At 39.0% G+C, this 25,710-nt stretch overlaps 1 protein-coding gene across 4 annotated transcripts; it reads left to right on the top strand.

The window, feature by feature from the left end:
- Positions 1-589: 589 nt before the first annotated feature.
- Positions 590-24,226, top strand: thrap3b (thyroid hormone receptor associated protein 3b). Of its 4 annotated transcripts, none has more exons than XR_004558240.1 (12): positions 590-929; positions 8,297-8,445; positions 12,844-13,370; positions 13,458-13,638; positions 14,836-15,456; positions 15,585-15,751; positions 15,885-15,993; positions 16,087-16,162; positions 16,860-16,999; positions 17,748-17,979; positions 18,091-18,203; positions 19,616-19,694. XR_004558240.1 is itself a non-coding variant. In XM_034161284.1 (12 exons), exons 2-12 carry the CDS (start codon positions 8,330-8,332, stop codon positions 19,626-19,628), a joined length of 2,184 nt encoding a protein of 727 aa, XP_034017175.1. In that variant the 5' UTR covers positions 590-929; positions 8,297-8,329; the 3' UTR covers positions 19,629-19,762. The 4 variants fall into 4 exon arrangements, 3 of the variants coding, with proteins under 3 accessions (XP_034017175.1, XP_034017173.1, XP_034017174.1); XM_034161284.1 differs by lacking the exon at positions 18,091-18,203 and adding an exon at positions 18,757-18,758 and having other exon boundaries at positions 19,616-19,762; XM_034161282.1 differs by lacking the exon at positions 18,091-18,203 and adding an exon at positions 23,295-24,226 and having other exon boundaries at positions 591-929; positions 19,616-19,768.
- Positions 24,227-25,710: the final 1,484 nt, after the last annotated feature.

Raw genomic sequence — 25,710 nt, 5'->3', positions numbered from 1 at the left:
AAAATAAAAATAATAATAAAATGATGTAAAATAAAACAGTAAAATAGATTGCAGTAATAATTAAAACACAGAATACAAATTTATGTGTATAAAACAAGTTTAAAGGATTGTCAGTCAAATAAAACAAGAATAAGACTAGCAACTGGAGTAATCATCCATATAAACACCATCAAGCCCTAGTGGGGCAATGATAAGCTTTAAAAAAAATACTGCTAATCCAGTTGAACCATGTCAGTTAGAGAGGAAAAAGCCTTTATTTAAAATTAATTATTAATTTTTTTAACATTAAATAATATGTAAATAACCTTCAATGTTAATATATTTACATTTTGCAGCTAGCAAAATAATTAAAGAAAACCAGCTGAGCCAGCCCCCCTCCCCCTTCAGAAAATTCTATTTACACCCATGGTTCTAGCGCACAGCTCTGACTGCAGGCTGCGCTGCGCACCATCTCAAACCTCGGAAACCTTTTGAAACGTTTTAAACGATGGTTGTATGTGGGGCCATAATAACGGTGCAGTAAAACGATGCAGTATTTTCACTCAGAGCACACGTTCGCCATTTGCATCGTTCTCGCTTCGCCACCCAAGTCTCGCGTGAACTAGGCACAGCGTTGCCTGTAGCATCGCGAACTAATGGTGATTGACGATTTTTATTAAATTCCGATCTTTCAAACAGACATTTTGCTTATTTGTAAGAATTGCATATAACTTTTGGGATAATTAAATGGGAAATGTTACACCTATCTGAAGTTAAAGCGTTCGAATTACAGTTCGTTTTCTTTGCGTGGTGTCGAACCCGCTAGCTTACCCGAGCTAGCTCAGTTTAGCTCAGTCCTTTGCAGGAAAACCAGGAAGGAGGAACCAGACTCGGCCTCAGACTTCTGAAAGAATTCACTTTATTCCCATCCAGCTCCAAGCAACGGAAAGGTAAACGCGACACTAAGTTTGAGGTTAACATTATACAATTTTCTTTCCGTCAGCAAAGTGACGCGAGGTAAATGAATGACGATGGAGGGAAAGTGCTATAACCTTGTAAACCACGTTTAATTCTTATTTACATGTGCCTTTGTTCATTTTTTTTTTCATTTTTCTTTGTTGTGAGTATTTGACTTGCGGGCGCACATTTGTATGATAAGTCGACGAATTTGTAATAAAATGGACGATTTTAACCGTGCGTAATCAAGGTTTTGCATTTAGTGAAACGGATTCGTTGCTCGATATAGAAATTTCGCTTGCGCCACCAAAAGCGAATCTGACCCCATTAAAATTAGCGTACATTTTTTTGTGACTGTCTAGCGCGGGGTTCCGGTGTCTTTTCCGGCTTGAAGATATCTCCTGCGTCAGTCTTTTGTTGGTCTGTTTAGGCAGCAGCCAGCAAAACCAGTCTGGCTACATTTTACTGCAAACGATTCCTTTGTCAATGCAGATTATGTGAGGACAACCTGGTTAAAAATGAACTGTTGTAGGTATCTGACTCTACAAGACTGAGAAAGAACTGCAGAATTATTGGCCTAATTTATAAACTAAACTGGTTCAGGATAGTTTTATTTTATTTAGGTTATATAATTTGTCAGGAGAAAAAAAGACACAATAAAAAATCTAGGACAGATCTTTTAATTAATTAAAGTATAGCATGGATTCGGTTTTTCCAGTTTAAGAGCTTTCCAGAATGGCAGTAATGTGAACACAAATGGCAGTGCACTGTATAATAAATATGTGATATTATTCATAGCCATAGCATACATAGATGATGTTCGTATGGACATCACCACACGCATTAAGCAACAGCACTCTCTAGGATATTTTGGAAGCAGTGTGCAAATGGGGGATGTTCAAGTTGTCGCTAGACACTGCCTACGTGCATGCATGATGACGGAAAAACTCCGGTTAGGGAGACGTTGGTTTGTTCAACAACAAGACCTGTTAAGAAACTTTCTTGTGTGTGTGGTTGGAGTTGTGTGGAGGTAGGAATAGCCTTTTGAATGCTTGAATAATGTCATTCGCCCAAGAAATCAAATAATAGTGGAAACATGTTCATTGCGCCCAGAATGTTGGTATTTTGGTCACTGAACTTTACTAGCAATGAAGCCCCAGTCACACGACACTAACGAAGGACACTGAAGCCAAAACGAAACAGTAAATCTGCACGTTCACATGCCGTCTGTGGCTGGAGAGGCTGTACACACACACAGACGGCTGTGTGCACGTTCGCGTGCCGTCTCTGGCTGGAGAGGATCTTTAGTTATTGATCCCTTCAGTTATTGTCAATGTTCATGCAAGACATCGGACTTGAGAGGTTGGACGACAGTCAAATGGAGCGCCGACGGTACGGGTACTACGCAAATGATGAGGAACCATCAAGACAGAAAGCAAAATGGATTATGGATGAATTAAAGTTGATGTCAGAATTCTTTCACATTTTTCAACAGTTTGAAAATTCTGGCAAAGTGCCAGCTACAAGAAAGAAGCTGGACGATGGTTAAATGATGTCTCTGAAAGTCAGCGTAAGTCCAGATTTCTTGTTTCGTTTTGGCTTCATTGTCCTTCGTTAGTGCCGTGTGACTGGGGCTTTACATCGACATTCACACCACTGCAGCACTCCTCATTCCTTGTGGGTTAATAGCAACAATATTACTTACCGATACGGCATGGAATTTGTCTCCAGTGGCCATTTCACTCCCTGGAAATCTGACAGGTGAGCTGGTGTTTCTGATGATGCCAAACAAGCGAGTGAGAGGCTCACTGACCGGAAGTCTCGGTTTCAAGATAGCGGCACAACTTGAAAATTGTCCATTCTATAGTTTTGTATGAATTATAGACACTGACTATTGGAACAGTAAAATAATGAAATGGTTAACAACCTAATATTGCAATCATGCTGCCATATAATGGGGAAACAACATTTTCATTTAAAATATTGGTAATTACTGTGTCCATTGTTTTCACTTCCTGTGAATGCACTAATCTTTGCCCTATAGTTATTTCAAGATGTTCCAGTGGAATAAATACCTTTTTTGTTGTTGTTGTTGTTGACCAAATGTTAAACAATGATTAAAAAAAAAAAATAGCCTGTTTCCAGAAGAGTAAATAGAGGAAAAGTGTTTTGGTCATTCTCAGTTTCTGATCATCATGGCCAAGAAGAAGGAGCTCAGTGTCAATGTCTTGTGGGTGCCCACAATGAAGGAAAGGGTTACAAGACCATTTCAAAGCAGTATGGTGTCCCTGTGACAACCGTCCAGAGAATAACCAACAAGCACAAGAGGTTCAACACTGTTAAAAACCTCAGTGGGCATGGCCATAAGCATAAGGTGTCCTCAGACCATTAAAATCTGCAGAGAGATCAACAACCGGACCACAACAAAAGACCTAATTGAAATGCTTGACTAGGCAGGGATGAACCTGTCACATTCCACCACTGCATGAGCCTTGTACAGAGGCGGTCTCTGTGGACGAAGGCCTCGGAAGATGATGCTGCTCAGGAAGAAACATCTGGACGCTTGCCTGGCCTTCGCTAGAGGTCATCTGAAGCAAGATCCCAGCTTTTGGTCAACCATCCTGTGGTCTGATGAGACAAAGTTGGAGTTATTTGGCCGTATGGGTGCTGAATACGTCTGGAGGAAAAAAAGGAGAACCATACAAACTGAAGAACACTGCCCCTCTTCAAGCACGGTGGTGGACACGTAACGCGATGGGGGTGCTTCTCTTCTAGTGGCACAGGGAACCTCATCAGGGTCCAAGGAATCATGAGAAAGGAGGATTACATCAGAATCCATGATGAAAACGTGAAAGAATCCACTGAAAATGTCCAGCTTGGCCACAGTTGAAAGCACCAGCAGGACAGTTTTCGAAAACATACCACCAAGGGAATGAAGAAATGGTTCAGGGACAATGATGTCAATGTCCTAGAATGTCCAAGTCAGAGTCCTGACCTGAATCTGATTGAGAAATTGTGGCAAGTGTTGAAGACCAGAGTGATGGCTAGGAAACTGCCCAACCTGACCATGCGTGAGGCTTTCACCAAGGAAGAGTGGCCCGGGATCCGACAGGAGACATGAAGGAAGTTTGTGAACGCATACAAGAATAGTCTAGAAGCAGTCATAAAAACAGAGGCTATGCTATTGACTATTAAAGAAAGACGTTGGACTCCGTAAACCTAGGATATGAATAATTTTGAGCATGGAATTTTTTGAAAATTCATGATTAAAATGCTCCTGAAATGAAGAATTTCTTGAATTATGTATTGTTGGTCACATATAACACAAACAAACATGCATTCATTTCATCACAAAAATAAAAAATCATAAACTAACAAGGGTATGAATAATTTTAAGGATGACTGTGCGTTATTAATTTTTGACCATCTAATATTTAAGATGAACCAAATAAGCATATTGTGCATTATTCTTGATAAATCATTTTGTAATTGACTTTGAAAATAGCTGATTGATTGATCAAACACCTCAGATTTAGATTATTTATGCATAGTCTTCTCTACAAGAGTCAAGACAGAAGTCAGACTACCAGAGCAAGAATTTTAAGCTGAGGAAGCTTCTGCGATTAGAAGCTAAATGTCCTTGCATCAAGTAACCCAATCCAGTCAAAGATTCAAGCTTCTCTACTGTAGACCAAAGTTTGCTGTGTATGAAAGAATGCCATGCATACTTTTTCAGAATGTATATGCTTAATAGTAATTGAAGAATTAATTTGCAAAACACAAGTTCGTCAGACAAAAATTATAACAATATATCTTGCAGTTCTTCATTTTACAGTTTTTTAAAAATTATTTTATATAATTTTTTTTAATACCACTAATCTCTTCAAAAGGCAATTCATTATGTTTTTGCAAGTGTCTTCAGGATATAGGTGTGTCATACGTTGCATTTGTTATTGATGCTTAGTTTTGAGATGACAAAAGGTGTGGCCAGTGTTTTTCTTGTTAGGGGACGTTGCTGCAGGCTATTTTCCTGAGCCTTTGCTTGCATGGTTGCTTTTTTACCTAACAAGCAGTGGGACCAAGCTAATTAAAAAGGCATTCATTAGGAGTGTAGATGTGTTTAACTATTAGATATCTAGCTAGCTCAGATGATTTTGAAACTGTGTTTTTGCCATATGTGCATTTAGGTTTTTAATTAGTGAAGGAAATGATTTAAAAAAAACTCTTCCCACATCTTGCAGTGTTGAAAATATTTTATAGCTGTAAGAAACCAAGGTCTCCAGTGGATTCCATAATAAAGTCTTCATTCAGTTTATTAATAAATAAAAATATATATATTTTTATGTTTTGTTCACAAACTGTGGTATGGTTGGAGGTTTGTGGTCTTTTGTCCCCCAGCTTGGCTTAGGTGGTCATAAACCTTTAAATGGCCTTTCAGTTTGGACAGGCAGCGAAACCTTATATGGGCACATAGCAACCGTTGTTGACACACAGCAACTGTTGTCCTTTTCAGTGTGACAAAGACAAGCTTTTATTATCACTGTACATGAAATGAAATTTGTCCTCTGCATTAATCCCATCCTGAAAGAGAGTCATCTGTATCAGTATCTTTAAAAAGAAAACCATTTACTGGTATTTTGCATTTATTTGTTAATTAAATGAAAAGTTAAAATCCGAATAGTGTGCACTTTATCTTGCCCAGCAGGCTAAACAAATTGAGGTTAGCTATTAGTAACACATTGGCCCACCCTCTGTGCCAAACAGAATGCTTCCACAGGTCATTTATTCCAGCTGACTCTATAATACCTCAAAATGTTTTTTAGCGCCATAATCACTTGCTGATTTTGCACTATTAATTACGTGTACTGGCACCTTTTATGCTTTATTACATGCACATCTGTTGATCCTGTACGATAATTTTACCATATCTATACATACTTATAGTACTGGTCAACAAAAAAAACCTTTTTGTCTGCTACCTGAGGAGAAACAACTGATTTTGACTAATTTGAGTATGCTGATTTCAAATATGCAAACAGCATTTCTCTATCACGTCAAGGTTTTGAGTTATGTGACTATACCAATAAACGCCAGTCGCCAAGTTGTTCTCAATGATTTTATTAGAAATTAACACACAACTGGTGAAAAAAATTACACAGATACCAAAATATCAATCATTATGAGGAAACTCAAATTAATACACTCCACAGTTAGTCTTAACAGTTCAAAAGTGAGCCAAACACTTGCTCTTGTGCTTGTGGGTCACAGACGTTTCACGCTGTAGAAACCAGCAGTAGTCACCCATCATGTTTGCATTATAACACCCCTGGTACCTGGTCTCCATTTCAGAGATGTCTTGGTGGAATCTTTCACCATGCTCATCACTCACATCACCCAAATTGGGTGGAAAGAACTCAAGATGAGAGTGCAGGAAGTGAAACTTAAGTGACATTCTGCAGCCCCATGCATTTGTATGATTTGAACAAGTTGTCAACTAGTTCTTCATACTTGTAGTTTGTGGCTTTGTGGCTGCCCAAGAAATTCTGTACCACTTGCACAAATGATTCCCATGCTCTTAGTTTAAGGGGTCTGAGCTTAGATGGAAAGTCTTTGTCTCTAATAAGCTCACGTATTTGAGGCCCATCAAAAATCCCAGCTTTAAGCTTGGCATCACTTTGGACTGCCCCAAATTTTTGCTTCAGGTATTTAAAGCCATCTGAGCTATGATCCATTGCCTTGACAAAGTTCTTGATGAGGCCAAGTTTTATATGCAGGGGAGGAAGGTATACTTTCTGTGGATCAGTCAATGCCTGGTGTTTTACATTGTGTTTTCCAACTGTGTGTTGGACTTGTTCAGGCCACATCTTGATCTTGATTTTGATAGGTCGTTCCTTTCTCATAAACATTTGCAGTGTGCTAGATTTGATGCATTTGCCAAATATCTCTAGGTCTCTTTTTTCATATTTTGCATTTATGATTTTAGAACATTGAACAAACTATTTTTGAGGCTAGATTAATCATATGTATGGCAGTTTATTGATTGAATTGTTTTACCATATTTGGATTCAGCAACCCAAAATCACCCAAATTAGTGCTAAATTCTGTTTTATTCTAAAATTAAAAAATTTTAACACAATCTACATTTGCATGAGAAGCGCCATAATAGCAATAGATTAGCTAAATATTGGCATGTGCATAACTCGAACCTGATGTGCTAGACAAATTCTGATTTACACATTTGGAATCAGCATACCTGAAATACCTTATATCAGCTAATATTCAACAGGTAGCAAAACCACTGTTGACCAGTGTACTCATTCGATTTTTCACGTAATCTGTTCACGTCAGTATTTATGCACCCACCAGCAAAGATTGCAATAGGTTAGACTTCAGTCATCTTTCTTTAATATAGGCTAAATATTTTTTTCTTTACTACTGTACAACTCTTGTTGCTGCAACAAGTGATTTTCCCCGCTGTGGTATCAATAAAGTTTATCTTATGTTGCTGAAAGCCTGTCATCAATAAAATCTTAAATAGAACATTTGATAATAAGAATATTTGGTCAAAATGTCTGACTTGTTTTTACAAAAAAGAAAATGCATATAAACTACTAAGAATGGAGAAAATGTTAAGTTATGGTTGTAGTGTTGGTACAAACTAAATTACAACTTCTCCGTAGACTTTTTGGATTCTTCAATCCTGCTGAAATTCTCCTCTGCTTTTTTTTTTTTTTTTGATTCAGTAGTTAACGTGATGGCAACATAAACCAACGGAACAGTTTGTTTCTTGTCAAAGTTGAGTTTTTGTGTAAATGTTTAACAAAATGTGCACAGTGAAATGGTGTCTTGTGTAAAGACAGCAGACTGTCGTTGTTGATTAGGCCAAATTCCTCCCCCTGAATTTTGAGGACCGCCTCCTTGGGTAGCTGCACTGTTTGGGTTGCATTTTGTGTGATGTCCTTGTAGCTTTCACTTGTCTTAAGAATGCCTGTTTTGTGTCCATTAAATTCATGCTCATTTCATGTTGCTTGTGGCTTCTGCTGCACCATCTGTCTACACTTTGAAAGATAAGGTATGGTGTGTCTGCTTTTGTCATGAGGCGCTTTTGTAGTGTTGTAGGCAGCGAGGTGTATTGGCCTTGATGAAGGGGAACAGGTGTCATTTAATCCAGCCTGTTCTACCCTGTCAGCTCATTTTTTAATTTTATTTTTTGATAGCAGACACGCTGACAAGGCCCAGTGTCTGCTTGTCATCCAGGCAGTTCAGTTCAGTGTGGTGGTATTTGACATTTACTGCATACAGGCTTTTGAGAAACATTGTTAAGCATCATAACTTATTTTCCATTGGTTATGTTTTTAAGGAAAGGAATATTTCCACAAGCTTGATTCTGAAGATGTCAAAGCCTTTGGAGTCTCCAGCTCGGTCCCGAACCAGATCAAGGTCCAGATCTTACTCAAGATCTCACTCTAGAAGCCGGTCTCGTTCAAGGTCCAGAAAACGTCGCTACAGGTAACTCCATTGACTTTTGTTCTTTTGTTTGCATCAGTACAGTCAAACACTTTGAGTTTGTGTTTAGAAGCACAGTCTGAATAATTACAAATTCTCAAAGGACAAAGTTAATCTCAGTATTTTTAAAGAAATGACTGTTATACTGCTGTGCGTTTATTTTCTAACTTGGGATGCACCGATCCACAATTTTTCACTTCCGACTAGGGATGGTTATCGATAAGATTTTATCAGTGTCGATACATTATCGATTCCGCTTATCGATTGGACTCCCTTATCGATACCTCTTGTGAATTTTTTTTTGTGTACTAAAAGTAGCCTTTACAGGTTTTCTATGTCAAAGGGTCAAAGAGCTTTTTCTTATCATGCACCCGCTCTGTGGAGCGGTCTTCCTGCGACCATGAGGCAGAGTATGTGGACATTTTTAAGTCAAGACTTAAAGCCTATTTTTATTCTCTTTCTTGCGAATAGTTTTTATTGTTATCTGTTTTATTCCTTTACTTCTGTTTTTAATTATGTATTGGAATTTTTTAATTTATTTATTTTAATTTTTTTTTTATGTTGAACTGTTCTGTGTGAGGTGCTTTGAGATGGCTTTTGTTGTGATTTGGTGCTTTATAATCCGATTGAATTGAAATTGAACAACATTTTATTGAGTCTTAAAGTAAATAAATATGAAATTGGTCACTGGATCCTTAAACTTTGGACATAATAAACTACATGGTGGATCCTTGATCTCTCGACATAAATAGAAATAAACAAAATCTGTAGTTATTGTCAAAAGCATTTCCTTTCAGACATTATTGGCATGAATGTCACTCCATACATCTGAGCTGAGTTCTTGCAGCCGGCTGTGCTGCACGTCAGGATGTAATTTATAAAGAATGCAGCATGTCTCATTTTGGGAGAAAAAAAACGTTTTAGTCGATTTGTAGTTTCTTTTCTGTATTACAGCGTTTGTAAGAGGTGCCATTTTATTTATTTAAAGTGGCAATTCCTTTTGAAGTTATTAATTCCGACCGGACTCTGTTGCAGCGTTTGGAGCTGTGCCAACGGAATGGAGGACGATTCTTGTTTCTTGACTGCGACAAGACATGAGTCTTAGTGACTTAGTGTCTTAGTGACTTTAATCCACACAAAAGTGACTCATGATATTTTAATGGCTTTGAGAGGAGTTAAGAAGCGGACTTACCGCTTCTGAAGAGCAGCGAATCCAAGAACCATCAGCCAGTGGATCGAAGCATTGTTTCATTGGTTCATGCTTCAAAGTTGTGTCGCGCTGCAGGAACGGTTGATTACAGAGCCTCTGCCGCTACAGGGTCTGTAATCAACGTAGAGGAATGATCATTTTCCTGACAAACACCCTCAAAAACAGCTGCTCTGAAGGACCGATAAGGGAATTGTTAAGCAAAAAGGCTATTGATATCGGTGGATCGAATAATTTCTTAACGATACTCAAAGATCCGGTTCTCGATACCCATCTCTACTTCTGACCCAATCCTGATACCTGAATTTGGATATCTGCCGATACCGATACTTTTCCGATCCGATACCAGAGCTCTGTTTGCTTTAATATTATTATTGTTGATTTTATATGAGGATTTTCTTAAAAAAGAGACCTGAAAGTTCAGCTACAATTTGTCAGAAGATGAAAGTCTATATTTGATGTTTTGGTGAAAGAATTAAGTACTTTCATTTTTTTTTTTTTTTTTTTTTTTTTTTTAATAGCCTTATTTTATAGACTTTAAGAGAAAAGACATCTCTGTCTCGCTCTCTCTCTGTGTCTCTCTCTCTCTGTGTCTGTCTGTCTCTCTGTCGGTCTCTGTCCCTCCTCAATTTTCAATTTCAATGGAGCTTTATTGATAAGGGAGACATGTTTACATTGTCAAAGCAAGTGTTAAGAGTAAAAATTAAGTCCTCTCTTTCTGTCTGCGTCTCTCTCTCTGTCCCTCTCTCCCGCTCACTTTCTGTCTGCCTCTCTCTCTCTGTCTCTCTCTGTCTGTCTCTCCTTCTCAGTCATCAATTTCAATGGAGCTTTATTGACTTGGGAAACATGTTTACTTTGTCAAAGCAAGTGTTAAGAGTAAAAATTAAAAATTAAGTTTTCTCTCTCCCTCTGTCTCTGTTGCTGTTTTCGTGCTGCACAAACTTCAAACTTTTTGGAAACACAAAGCCTTTCAACAGTAAAATAAACCGTAAATTTCTAACTATATCATCAGCAATGCTCACGCGCAGGATTTTAATGAAGATTTTCCCTTTCAGTGGACAGGATCTCTGTTTGGCTGTCGTCCTTGGCTGCAATCTGAGCTGGCGTTTCATAACGTTTCACAGCACACATTTTCAGCAACAATTCAGTTCATTTTTCAGAAAATCCATGCTCAACGAACAGACAATTTGAAACCGAGAGCCAGGCGGAAATTTGCCGCAACCCGCAGCTAGAACACCGCGGAAGAGAGCGCTCTCAAACAGCTCTGCTTCAGAAACCTCCCCTCCTCCCGCTCGGCAGCAAACAAAGCAGAGAGAAACAGCAGCAGTTGAGAGGATTCACAGTGACTCCTCACGTATCAGAAAACATCGTGCGTTGGATTGGTATTTTCCGATACTTCAATTATATCTGTATCGGAAGCCGATTCCGATACCAGACCAGATCGGTCGCATCCTTATTTCTAACTGCCTCCAAGTAGAAGCTGTGTCTTCTTACAGATAAATTAGTTGTAAACTGCAGCCTTCTAGATTATCTTTGTAACATAAAGCCAAGTTCTGTCTTAACTGCAAACATAAGGCACATCTGGACACCCAGATAATGTCTCTGAGATGAGTTAGTGGTTGATTTAGTGCTGGTTACCCTGCTGAAGGTATATACTCTGCATCCAGCATCTAGTTTTATTTATCAAATTCATATTGTTATTCAATAAAATACAGCTTTAACTAGAAGCACATTGTTATTGGTTTTATTTTTTTGTCAAACTGTGGAAGAGGGGTGGAGATCATGTGGTTGTTGGTGCACACTGCATCTCAGAAAGTAGTGAGAGGATTGTAAAGAAATGTTATGCGGAATTTAGCAGATTTTGATGGTTATCTGTAATATTTTGCGTTCTTTGTCTGGCATTTTTTCTTTGTCAACGCAGAAATCAGATGGTGAAAATTAATTGCCTTCAGTACACCTTGGTTTATCAGGAATGTCCTCACTTTTTAATGGGAGCTCTCATTCAGAATATTCCATTTGATGTCTTACATGCACAGTCACGCTGCTCACTGTGAAGTTTAGTCCATGTATGTTTTGGGAGCTCAAGAGTTAAACACATTCATGTTGAGCAGTAGGAGTGGTTTTTTTCTTCCTCTTCCGGGGAGCTTTATTACACTTCGTCAATGATTTGTGAGCGATAAGCGGAGTTGCTGCCATAAATTGCTGTTCTATGTTGTGCACAGTCCAGGATCTCTATTCTAATGGGGTAAGCCGATAAGACATTTTAAGCGTTAAATGCAGTTAGTTTGGTCCACAGATTTACAGGCTTTACAAACCAGTAAATTATTGGACTGCATGTGTTAATGTCACACTCATTTGTTCTCCCATCTTTGAATTTATTTGCCACTTTACATTTCATTGTTATGCAGAAGTTGTGTTTTGGAAGTTGTGGACCAGATTATTTCTGAGTGTTTCACAAGTTGTCACAAGTGAAAGTAAGTTCCATTGTAATTTTTTTTTTTTTTTTTGTAAATCACATTCATTTCAGCCAGTTCTCACAATAATTTGTTGACATGACAGTAACACCAATGGAATACTTTGTAGATGTTTAATATGCGTGAGCTGGAATGGGTTAAATAAGCACTCGGAGTAACATACTTGCCGAGCTCCTTTCCCAACATAACTGAGGTTACAGTGCCCCCTGTTGATTCAGATGATCAGTCATGTTACTCAGTCTTGATGAAAGCTTCCAGAATGTGATTTTGCAACATCTCAAAGCATAATGTGCACGTTTGTAAGTGACGTAGCTGATCAAATCCGTTGCATATGAATCACATAACTACATATTGTATACAAAATACATTTAGGACCACAAATTTATGTGGCAGAACTAAGAAAATCTATAAGAGAATTGATAAAGAATCGGACTGATAATCAGAATTGATAATGGCATCGATATTGACAAAATCTAATCAGTTCCTATCCCTCGGAAGAACTCTTACATGGGAAAAAAAAAAAATCAGACTTGTTTAAGTCACTTAATTTGTGGATGTCAATGTAGCCATTTTTTGTGGTGAATTGATGTCATACAGGCATGGCAACAATTTGAATTAAGATTTGCTTTTACTTGTCTGTAACGGCACCAACTTTGCAAACAGTTAGAAATGTCTTTTAATGTTTCACTTTTGTGTCTTCTCTCTCTCTCTCCCTCTCAGTTCTAGGTCTCGTTCCCGCTCTCGTTCACACTCTCCATCCTACAGAAATTACCCCAGCCGGGACTATCAGAACAACAGAGGTGGGTTCCGGGGCTACAACCGTGGCTACCGGAGGCCCTACTACTACCGTGGCAGAAACCGAGGCTACTACCCCCGTGGTCACTATCAGAACAGGGGAGGAGGTGGCTATGGCTATAAATCTAATTGGCAGGGTGGTGGTGGAGGCTGGCACGATCGCCACTATGACCAGGACCATCACTCACACAGTCCTAGACGGGGGCGCTCACGCTCCCGCACACCTAGGAAGCGCTCAGGTAGTCGCAGTCGTTCCCGCTACTCTGATCGCTCCTCTCGATCTCGACGCTCCAGGGGCTCTAGCTACTCCTCTCGGTCCAGGTCCTCATCCCCACGCCAACGCAGAAGTAAAGGCAAGCCTGGATCCAAGGATAAAGACAAGCTTGCTGAAAACCAGACTGAGACAGCAGGTCAGGGGGCAGAAGGCACAGCTACCGAGACGGCGTCTGGAGGTAAATGGATTGACTATGATACCAGCTCCAAACAGTCCAGCCCAGACACTGGTCGTCTTGTTTGTAAGAAAGAGGATATGTCCACAGGTCCAGAAGACAAAGGGCCTGAAGGTGGTGGTCCTCTGTGGAGAACCATTGGCAGCGTGTCTCCTCCTCCATCAAAGAGCCCCAAGTCTGGGACAGCGGCCTCGTTCAGCGGTTTTGGGTTCTTCTCAAAGGAAGATACTAAAGCTGGAGAAAAGACTGTCATTACCACAGCCTTCAAAAAGTACGTCTTTTTCATTTTTATTACAGTTGGATGTGATTACATTTGTTTAAAATCTTCATGACTACTGAAACGTTCACATTTGAAGAATGCAGCTTTTAAAGTGGAATATGTAGCACTCCTGGTCCAAGGAGGTGTCATTTTCTGTTAACTGAGAGGATTCGCCATGAATTGTCACATTCTGAGCACATCGTTGTCGTTATGTAATGTTACCAGGGCAGAAAATTAAAACTAGTAGCCTAACAAAAGGTACATATGTTTATCTGGTATAAAGAACAGGATTTCTGCAGATCCTTAAAACGACTTAAGATATTCAGTTTGCTAATGTAAAAAATAAGGCCTTGATTGGCATTAAAATGTCTTAAATCAGTCTTTCAAAAATGCCAAGGCACAGAGAGTAGGGTTGGAATTAGAAATAGCAACATAAATGGCAATACCTAATTTTGTTTTTAACATTTTATATATATATATATATATATATATATATATATATATATAAATTCAAATAAAATAATTTTTGTTTATAATTTTGTTTCTTGCCGGGTCACTCAGGGCAGCCACTCAGCTAGCTCACTGTAACGTGATGACGTGGGGAAGTGTAAACTTAATGAAAATGGGCTTTTCATGGAAGAGTCTGTGGTGTGGGCTTAACCAGTACCAGGGAATGTGTTCAAGGCACAGTGCATATTATACAGGAAGTCCTTTAAACTGTGCACAGTGGGAATCAAGGCAGTGGAATCCCACATGCAAAGTCAGAAGCAAGACTGCACAATCAGCGCACCTAGAGGTGGCAGGTACGTCTCAGTTCCACTTTGGTCTCTCGTCTGCACTATGCCTCTGCCTCAGATTCCGGCACCAGGGCCAGTAGATCTTCGAACAGCACTTGGCCGTACACAAATCTTACTGTAGGAATCCTGAAAGTAGTTACTTTTCTTTTCTTTAAGGATTACTTTGGGTTGAGGGTGATGTGTGAAATCACCTCCATGAACCTTTGATCAGGAAACTATGAAAGAAATTCATGAAAACGGCTACTGAGTTTTTATCCTGCCCATCTTGTGTATTTCCTGTTTTTACTTGCAGCCCGTGAGATTGCATTTAACTTCTGTTTTTAATCTCATTCTTTACCTCTAATTGAAGTGCAGAAACACACACAGTCCATGTGGCGCAGTTTGCACTAAAGCTCAGCTTTGTTTTCATTAGATTCTTGGCAGAGACTAAAGGCAAAAAGCAAGATGAAGAAAAGGAGACTGATCTTGATAAAGAGGAGAGCACCACAGAGAGGGAACTGGAGAAAAGCAGCATCAAAACCACAGACTGCTTCAACATCTCACCCCCTTCTTTTGCTGACCCCAAGGAAGACAAGAGCATGCCCTTCTTCGATGATGGAGAAGAGGAGTTCCTCAAGTCTCATGGGCTGAAAGACAGGGACATTGAAGAAGGTGGAGAGGATAACATCAAAACCACCCTCACGGCCCGTGACATTTTTGGGAAATGGGAAGATGACTCCAACTATTCGGCTTCTTACACATCTGCGAAGGAGAAAGGTCGGAGAGATGCTGACGAAGAGGAGTCGATAGAAGAGGAGCTGTATCGGAGCCGCAAGCACAGCTCCAAGAAAGAGGAAAAGGCCAAGAAAAAGGAAAAGAAAGAAAAGGAGAAAGCCAGGAGGAGTCCTTCCCCTCCACCTGCTCTTCCCAAGGAGAAGGACAGGCCGTTGTTTCCTGGAGCGTTTGCTTCCAGAGAGGAGTCGCCTATACGTCATCTGTCTTCATCAAGGGCGGACTTTGAAAACAAAATGTGCTCCATAGATGAAATGCCGAGGTTGGTGTAGTAACGTTCTTCCACATTATGCACACTGGGGTATTATTATTATTATTATTATTTTGTATTAAATCGTTTTATTGTTCTACTTTTAAAAATGTTTTCTCCTTTGTATTCTTCTCACTTAGCTCTTCTGTGTCCAAAGAACGCCTTGTGCCCCGAGATCTGGTGAATCCAACTAAGAAAGACCCAGAGTTCCATTCCATTTTCCAGCACATTCAGTCAGCACACCTCCGTCGCAGCCCGTCTGAGTTATTTGCTCAGCACATAGTCTCGATTGTGCATTACATTAAAGGTATAGTATGATCTGTGCAGTAAATGGAGGCTTGAGCTAATGGCAGCAGCTCTTTGGACAACTGACGACGTCTGCTGGATACTATAAATGACGCTTGTTGCTATTATGTGAAATATGATTTTGTCTGTTGTAGCACAACACTTCCCCTCCTCAGACATGACTTTAAGTGAGCGGTTTGCCATGTACCAAAGAAAAGCTGCAGAGGTAGTTATGAGGCCAAGGAAAAGCCCAGAAATCCACAGGTATTTATTTTATGCTCGACGTAGTCAACAGCTTCCTGCTGACTTTGAACGATCGCTATTGATGATATATTGACAATGTTTTTGTTCTCTCAGGAGAATTGATGTTTCCCCGAGTGCCTTTAAGAGGCACTCTCACCTGTTTGAGGATTTGGAGGAGACAAGCTACAAGGTGACCAGCCTGTTTGATATATGACATATTTGGAAAAGGCAAATTTGCGACGGTCCAAAGCAGCAGTATTCAGCTTTTTTGCTTTTCTTTCAAAGGATGCATATTTCTAAATCAAAACAGCACAGTTGCATTTTGTAAGTGCCAAGCAAGTCCCCAGCCTATGAGATATGGTTATTGACTGGGTATGTACGAACCAAAGCAAAGGCTAAAAGGAAGTGAATTAAGATCCTGAACCCAAGCCTCTCAAGGGACGATTATCTGTGCCTTTACCTTGTAAGTATTTTTCCGAAAACAAACGAAAAAAGCAACGAAAGAACTGTGAAATTGACTTTATTAAAAAAAAAAAAAACTATATGCATGCTGCTGGTTTCCATGAGTTGTTCTAAAATTTGTAAGAAAACTTATTTTCCTGCAAATTGTTTAACTGCATTTGTGCCAGACTGTTACATATCATAGTTTAAAATCAAATTGCCACTACTCACAAGTGTATTTTTGTCTCTTCCACTAGAGGGCACACAGTGATTAACATTTTGTGCCCTTTCACTTAAACTGCAGTGATGCATATGTTGTAAATCTGGCCTTCTTTGTTTACAGTTTCTGAATTTGTTTTACATGTTGGCTTGATGACTTTATTTCTCAAACTAGCTCATCAGGATTGCACCCGGCTGGTCTATTAACTTACAAATCTATCTTGCAGGATCCAAGTAAAAAGTTTAAAGGTGATGTGATGGACCTGCGCTTGGATATTGAAAGACGTAAAAGGTTTGCTGTGAAGGACCAAGGACCGAGCAGGGAGAGGTCCTCTGAAAAATCTGCAAAGCACCACAAGAAATCAAAGTATGCTTATTATGTTGTCTCTGTGTGCTAGAAACTCCAGTCCAGTGATTAACAGAACGGTCTCCATGTGTGTGCTCAGTGTCAGCAAAATGGACCCCAAAAAGGGCTGTAAATCTAGATGGATAATACAGCAGCTTCTGAAAAGAGACGTGCTGCATGTTACGGAAGAGTTGAGCATTATATTCCAGTAAAGTAGGGTGTTTCTAAAACTACAATATCATGGTTTTGTTTCCTGAATTTCTTTCCAATCGTAATATGGTGCTGCACTTCTGTACTCTTTTTTTTTTTTTTTTTTTTTTTTTTTTTTACAAAGAGAAATTGTTCAGTAAAACTTTGCACCAGTTAGAGGTGGTGTTCCTCAGGGAGTAGTGTTGGAACCCCTTTTATTTTTTATGTATATCCTCACCTTTGATAACATCATTTCAGAATCTGTTTTTCCCTATTATGCTGATGACACTCAACTTTACATCTGAGCAAAATTCACTCTCCGTTCACATCCCTGTTTGGTTTCCATAATGCTGCAGTACCTCAGGAATGGGGGAATCTGATCTCAAAATACATCTGATCAGTTTACCCAGCTTAATCTCAATATATTTTTTTTCTTCTATGCTTCTCCAGTTTATTTTAACTTTTCGTCTTACTGTAACTTTTATTTGTTTTAACAGTATGTGTGATGCATTGTAAAGTTTTCTCAAGTGCTTTGAAAGGTGCCAGAGCATGTTCACATTGAGGTTTCTCTCTCTTACAGGAAGGGTAAGAAGAAGCGGGATCGCTCTCCATCCTCCTCTTCGTCTTCATCTTCTCCATCCCCGTATCCTCCACCTTATAGAGGTAAAGAGTACATGGGAGAGGGGATGGAACACCCAGAAGAAGGCTACACTCACACACGTTACCCTCCACGGGAGTACAGTGGGCCTATGGACAGAGGTCCTCGTGACTATGAGGGCCACAGCACGGAGAGGGGCCGAGCTCGTGGATTTGTAAGTTCCTCTTCTAAGGCTTTTTCAGCTTTTGAACTAAGTGTAATTTTTCCTCTGAGGTACTGACATCTCATCTTCTTGCAATTCTCTGTCCTAATGGCGTCACTGTAGACTACGCCTCTCTGCTCTGTTCCTTCCTCCTAATGCTAAGGAACATAATGTGGATGATGATAATGATGACAGTCTTTCATACATATTCCCATGCACTACCTGAGTTAATTAAGGTAATGTAGCGCAAATCTGTGGAATGTTACCTAATTACTCAATAAGTGCCTGATATTAGTCATTTGTTCTTTAATTGTGATGCTTTGTTGCCGCCTCCAAGGAGGTTGTGTTGGGATTGTCTGTGTCTGTTAGCAGGTTAAAATCAACCCCCCCCCCCCATGGATTTTTGTTAAATGTGACTTTAAAGGTAGGACTCGTAACTGGGAACATTTTTATTTTTCCTTTTCCTCAACCAGAACTACTTCATGGGCTTGTCTGCAGCAAAAAGCAATATTTGGTGTTGTAGTAAAAAGTGTGTGACGATGTGCAGTGCATCAAGAAAGTACTCGCAGCGCTTCACTTTGTCCACATTTTTTATGTTTCAGCCTTATTCCAAAATGGATGAAATTCATTTTTGTCCTCAAAATTCTACACACAATACCCCGCAATAACAATGTGGAAAAGTTTTTTTTTTTTTTTTTTTTAATATAAGCACATTTATATAAAAAAAAAAGAAATCACATGTACATAAGTATTCGGTCTTTTTGCTGTGAAGCTCGAAATTAAGCTCAGTTGTATCCTGTTTCCACTGATCATCCTTGAGATGTTTCTACAGCTTAATTGGAGTCCACCTGGGGTAAATTCAGTTGATTGGACATGAAAACCTACTCCAGACCGCTCTTGACCTCAGACTGGGGCGACGGCTCATCTTTCAGCAGGACAGTGATCCTAAACACATAGCCAAGATCTGAAAGGAGTGGCTTCAGAACAACTCTGTGAATGTCCTTGAGTGGCCCAGCCAGAGCCCAGACCTGACTCTTACTGAACATCCCTGGAGAGATCTGAAAATGGCTGTGCACTGATGCTCCCCATCCAACCTGATGGAGCTTGAGAGGTGCTGCAAAGAGGAATGAACAAAACTGCCCAAAGATAGGTGCACCAAGCTTGTGGCATCATATTCAAGAAGACTTGAGGCTGTAATTGTTGCCAAAGTTGCATCAACAAATAAGGTTGTGAATACTTATGTACGTTTTTGTTTTTATTTTTATTAGTTTTTATTTTTTTAAAAATTTGCTAAAATGTAAAAGAAAAAAAAAACCTTTTTTTGATGTTGTCATTATGGGGTGTTGAGAGTAGAATTTTGAGGGGAAAATTTAATGTACTCCATTTTGCAATAAGGCTGTAACATGACAAAATGCGGAAAGAGTGAAGCTCTGACTATTTTCCGGATGCACTGTAAAATGATCTAGATTGGATATAAAGTTATTTTTATCCCCAAAACAATAAAAAGGGACTGGGGGGGGGGGCATTCTCATCATTCTCTGGTGTAATTTGGCTGTTTCACACTCACTTTGTCATCCATGTTGGATTCAGTGACAGAACATTTTAAAGATCTGATCACATTTGAGTTGACCTGTTGCTCTGGTTTCAGTTCCCCAGAATGAGAGGAGGAAGAGGGTGGAACCGGGGCAACTACCAAGGCAACAACAGCAATGGAAACCCTCCCACCATGAATGTCCAAGTGCGCCCCCCAGAGGAGGAGTGGGATCCTGAATATACTCCTAAGAGCAGGAAGTATTACTTGGTGAGTGTCTAAAGCTTTAAATTCATTATGTTGTTTCTGTTTATGGCCTAGTTCAAAAATAATGAAGCCAAAGTGTGACATAACCATCAAAATTTAAAAGTGGTCTTTTTTGTGAACTGTTATTTTAGGTATGGTTATTTCTATTTCAATATTTCTATTGGTCTGAGTTCAGTCGTTGCTAGAAATTATCGGTGCATATATACTATAATGTGCTAGAGCGTAACGCTTGCGACAACAGTTGGAGGGATCTTATTTATTCTGCAGAAGTCTGAAACAAAGATTCTGTCCATTAGTTCCTGGTATTATTGAACAAGTAATATAATTATTCTGTTGAAGCAGAGTAGGAGATATAACTAAGGTTTTGACACAAATAAATCAAGGACTCAGCATTACGCTTGCGACAGTTTTACCTTGCTTTAGAAACGTTTTTTTTTTTTTTTTTTTTTTGTAGGAAATGACATTTCTACCTTTACAAAAATGTATTACTGTGTGTTAGTATGAAGCACAAACAAACTGACAAAACACAAGGTTATTTCTTTAACATTCGACTTGAAATGATAATGCTAAATATCAATGTCACACAAAATTGATGTCAGACTGGGGGGTAAAGGGTAATATGTACCCAGGGCCCAAAGGATGGTGGTGGGGGGCACAAAAAAAACTGGCATTAAATACATTTTTGTGTTGCATGTTATGAATGTCCATACAATTCATGTTGTAAAAGAATATATAATTGGAATGAATGTATGAATGTTGTGAAACATAATGTCTGCTCTAACAGTAATACTGAAAGATCTCTGAGGGCCTTTCCACCCTTGCACAGTTGTACAATGGTTTAGCCCAGGCACACAGGCAGCACGCTGCCCCACACACACACACACATCTCAAACGGGATCTAATTGAGTTAATCGATTAAAATCGATTATTAAAATAGTTGTCAACTAATTTACTCATCGATTAGTTGCTAAATAACTTTGTTTTACCGCAGATGTTTCGTTTCTTCCATATAATCAACTGTTTCTGCAGCGCGGCTTTGCTTTGAACCTTGAACCAATTGAAGCAGTGATTCGCAGATCGAAGCAGTGCTTCGATCTGCTGCTTCGTTGATTCATTGTTTTATTTCGCTTTATCTTAATTTTCCCCCGCTAAAACCCCAAAGAGCATATGTCTGTGAGTAATATTTACCTTTTCATGTTAAACCGACCTGTTTCAATCTTCTGAAACAGTTGATAGGTGTATTTTATAACTTAAAAACGGGACCGATGCTAACGCGGTAGCATGTCTATGGCGTTTTTAATGTTAAAGTTAGCATTAAGCAGTTCGCATCTCAGGACATTTGTGTGCATTTGTTTTCTGTATAATAATTAATGGCTCAGCATTTGTTGTCGTAAAAGAGTCAAATATATTACAAATTGTAATATTTTATTTTTATTTATACATTAGTAATAATAGCAACAGCAACAATAATAGTAATGATAACTAGTAATGTTACAATACAATTTGAGAAAGAAACAAAAGAACCTGATTAAACACATCAGAAAAGATAAATCCAACTAACAATGAACATTAATAAATACAGAAAAAAATGTTTCCTGTTAATACCTAGTGACTCTTAAACCTCCACTTCATCCCTGTTTTATTTAAGTTTAGTAACAATTTGTTTCAATCAAACTACATCTAAGCTGTGTTTTTACACAAGAAAAAATAAAATGCAAAATATTTAAAATGAAAACATGTTTTTAAAGATCACATATTTTACTGTAGTCAGGCCTTTAAAATACTTTTGTGGATTCTTGCTGTATTATGTTGTCAGCGGTTGAGATAGTTGCTGTAGGCATCTAAAAATGCTCATAATTGGGTGAAACCTGATAGAAATCTCTTTGTGGTGTGTCAGTGATGTATGTATGTGCAGAATAAAACAAAACAATACTCCAGGTATGTTTTTGATGAGAATATAACATAAGTTTGTTACAAGCTCAAACATTGATGTTGCATGATAAAGGCCTTTTAGTAATAACTCAATGGCAAAACTCACATGTAAGTAAAAAAAAAAAAACCCAAAATGATTAATCAAAAAAAAAAAAAAAAAAAATCAACCGATGAATTGATTACTAAAATAATCGTTAGTTGCAGCCCTAGTGTTTAGGCTGAAATAAAACGTCTTTCCTAAAAAAAATAAAAAAAAATCAAACTCCGGATTTCAAAAAAGAAGAGAAAAAAGGACAGGGAAAAATCTAAATGAGGGAAAGCAGCTGCTAACCAAATGCTTTGAAAAGAGAGGTGAGCTTGAAAGCTAGCTATATTGGTTTGGGGGGTCTGGGGGACCAAATTGCACCATTTTTCTAGAAAATGGTGCAATTTGGTCCCCCAGACCCCTCAACTCAATATTGCTCCCCCAACTTTCAAAAGGGTTCTGACTCCCAGGTGTGATCTAAGGTCCTGGTTTAGACCTGGTTTGACTGCACATTAGAAATTTGGTGTTTGCGTTAATAAAAAAAAAAAACATAACTGTGTGTGTGGGGGGTGGTGTCTTCAATATGGCTAGTACCTAGGGCCCAGAATTTGGTGCTACGCCCTTGTATCTGTGGAACCGTGTGGAATTTTTCCATGAAATTTTCAGTACCTGTCAAAGAGACTATAGGAAACTCAGATAAATCTGGATGGTGCTAAATAAAATAATAGCTTGTTCATGACAAATGCAATGCAAAACAGCAGTTAGGCTTCATTATTTTGAACTAGGCCTTATTAGTTTGGGGTTTGTTTGTTTTTTTTTTTTTTTTGGGGCTCCTGTCTGTGAGCTCAGTTTTCACTTCAACTGCAAGTCCTGCATCTCTTGGGAAACATCCCAGTCTTACCTAGAAGCACAGAACTCCAAAGTTTCTTGTGCACAGGATAAGGCAGTTGCGTCATAAATAAATTACAAAGGAAGGAAAATGTGTTGAATTCTTTGACTTTTTACAAAATTGAAAAAGAATAAGTTGCAAAATATTTTGGCTTTGGCTGGTCCAGCCTGCAGTTAAATCGAGGACTCGTGTAATTTTTGTCAGGTGACTGGTCTTCTCAGGATGTTTTTTCCCCCTTCTGCTTTTTTACAGGATCTGGATTGTGCAAACATTTATTTTTGAATAAAGTAGGTATGCAAATCCCTTCAGTTTTTGTGCGTTGAGATGAAATGGGGAAATCAAATTGTCAGGCTCACTTTATACAAACTCATGGCCAGTCTCCCCAGTTTATTAAGATGTGCAGGAAAATGTAATAAAAAGTGGTAAAATGAAAGGTTTCTGCAGTTTTGAATATGTTTCATTTGTGAGACCCAGCAAGCAGGGGGGAAAAAATTAAGCCTCTCGTAGCATAAAGTGGATCACAAACCTGACACCATTTTGAGCCAACGTGAAGCTTTCAGCTTGTGTGTGTAGGTTTAGTCCTGTGTATTCGCAAAGTTAGTGGTCCAGGTAGGAAAACAGCTAATGATTATTTATACCACAACGCAGAATGTCCTGAATTTAACCATCTCATGTCCTTTTAGCACGATGATCGTGATGGTGAGAAAACTTGGATCGACAACCGCGGACGGGGGCGTGGCTCCTTCCCAACTCGCCGGGGGCGCTTTGTCTACCGTAAAGGTGGTAGCAGCCCGAAGTGGACCCACGACATGTTCCAGGGCACTGAAGAAGGGGAGCTGGGAGATGACGGCTTGGAGGTTGAACCTAAAGAAACCAAGAGTGTTGAAGCCTCCACCTCAAAGCAGTAAAGCGCTCAGTCACAGCTTCCATTATGCCGTCATCACAGAAATCGTGTCCCACTGTCACATTGTTTCCCCCCATTCGAATAGTGGCTTAAAATTAAACAGTTAGTTTGAACCTTCTTAAAAATGAGAACAACAGACTGTAAGCGATTTAAATGCAGAGCGACGCTGTTACTGAGGTTAGCTTCATTTAGGTATGTTTTTATTTTTTAGTGTCGTTACTTTGCTGTTGATTGACGACTTGTTTAAAAACTGAGGCAACAAAATTAAAATCTCACTATTGTGATTACATGAGAAAATAAATGCATTTGTGCCTTAGGAATTAGTAAAATACTATTAATCTGTAGTTTTGGCTGCAAAAGGCAAAAATTTGTACCCTTTTCAGTGTCTGAGATTGTTTTTGATTTTTTTGTGATCCTGTTTGCGTTTCAGTTTGTGATCATTATTTGACATTACTGCGTGAAATATTGGATTTATACCTTGTTCCATGGGACCAGTCGTGGGCGTGAGACTCCCGATTATCACGAGTGATCAAATATGACTTTTTACCCCTCAGTGATTGATGTTTGCCACTTTATCTTATTCTAGGATTGTTCTTGTAGTGCAACTTCACTGACATTTCGAGAGGCTGTTGACTTAACTGTATCTGTAAATTAAAGGGTACGGTGGCTGACGGAGACAACAACACTAACAAAAGCAGAAAACTTCAAAATGCAAAAAAAAAAAATAACCCAACAAAGCCTTGCATCAATTCTTCAACTGGTAGTTGCATCAAAAACATCTTGCCCATGGACACTAAGGCCTGCAAACAGAGAACACAAACCAGTGTAATCTGCAGCTCACACAAATTTAATAAGGTGTCTGCTGCAAATTCAGACAGTTTAACCAAACAGATGCTTTGCAAAGATCCAGGACAAAAAGCGGTTTCTGCCCGGATGCCTTTAACTGATGGACCGTGAGCGTGTCATGGTGCTCCATTCACCAAAGTAAAGTAATTTACTTTATTCATGAGTTTTTATTTTATTTGTAATGAGAAGTATAAATATGTCCTGCAGGCAGAAACTTCTTTTTGTGTAATTAGTTTTACATTTGCTGTGGATCTTAAGAGTATTTCTGGTTTTGCAGTGGCAGCAGTTTTCAAATCAAATAGTTCTATAGGTTGTGTGTGTTATGTGTTTGAAAGTGTTTTTCAATTTGAAAGACTTTGATGTACGTACTCGTTGAATTGAGATATAGATATGACACACACACACACACACAGAGTAATGTTCAGAATAATAGTAGTGCTATGTGACCAAAAAGATTAATCCAGGTTTTGAGTATATTTCTTGTTACATGGGAAACAAGGTACCAGTAGATTCATTAGATTCTCACAAATCCAACAAGACCAAGCATTCATGATATGCACACTCTTAAGGCTATGAAATTGGGCTATTAGTAAAAAAACAAACAAACAGGTATGAATCAGGTGTCCCCTATGTAAGGTTGAAGCCAGCACCTGTTGAACATGCTTTTCTCTTTGGAAAATGGGACGTTCAAGACATTGTTCAGAAGAACAGCATAGTTTGATTAAAAAGTTGATTGGAGAGGGGAAAACTTATATGCAGGTGCAAAAAATTATAGGCTGTTCATCTACAATGATCTCCAATGCTGTAAAATGGACACAAAAAAAGACGTGGAAGAAAATAGAAAACAACCATCAAAATGGATAGAAGAATAACCAGAATGGCAAAGGCTCACCCATTGATCAGCTCCAGGATGATCAGAGACAGTCTGGAGTTACCTGTAAGTGCTGTGACAGTTAGAAGATGCCTGTGTGAAGCTAATTTATTTGCAAGAATCCCCCGCAAAGTCCCTCTGTTAAATAAGACGTGCAGAAAAGGTTACAATTTGCCAAAGAACACATCAACTGGCCTAAAGAGAAATGGAGGAATATTTTGTGGACTGATAAGAGTAAAATTGTTCTTTTTGGGTCCAAGGACCGCAGACAGGTTGTGAGACGACCCCCAAACTCTGAATTCATGCCACAGTTCACAGTGAAGCATGGTGGTGCAAGCATCATGATACGGGCATGTTTCTCCTGCTATGGTGTTGGGCCTATATATCGCATACTAGGTATCATGGATCAGTTTGGATATGTCAAAAATACTTGAAGAGGTCATGTTGCCTTATGCTGAAGAGGACATGCCCTTGAAAT

This window comes from Thalassophryne amazonica, chromosome 20, assembly GCF_902500255.1.
Source record: "Thalassophryne amazonica chromosome 20, fThaAma1.1, whole genome shotgun sequence".
Classification (NCBI taxonomy): Eukaryota; Metazoa; Chordata; class Actinopteri; order Batrachoidiformes; family Batrachoididae; genus Thalassophryne; species Thalassophryne amazonica.
The sequence above is the reverse complement of the archived record's forward strand: the minus strand, read 5'-3'. Positions and strand labels throughout refer to the sequence as shown.

Coding starts and splice junctions, on each gene's coding strand:
- thrap3b (XM_034161282.1), top strand. CDS start 8,330: ATGTCAAAGCCTTTGGAGTCTCCAGCTCGGTCCCGAACCAGATCAAGG. Junction 8,446..12,843: donor TCCAGAAAACGTCGCTACAG/GTAACTCCATTG, acceptor TCTCCCTCTCAG/TTCTAGGTCTCGTTCCCGCT. Junction 16,163..16,859: donor TGGAGGAGACAAGCTACAAG/GTGACCAGCCTG, acceptor TCTATCTTGCAG/GATCCAAGTAAAAAGTTTAA.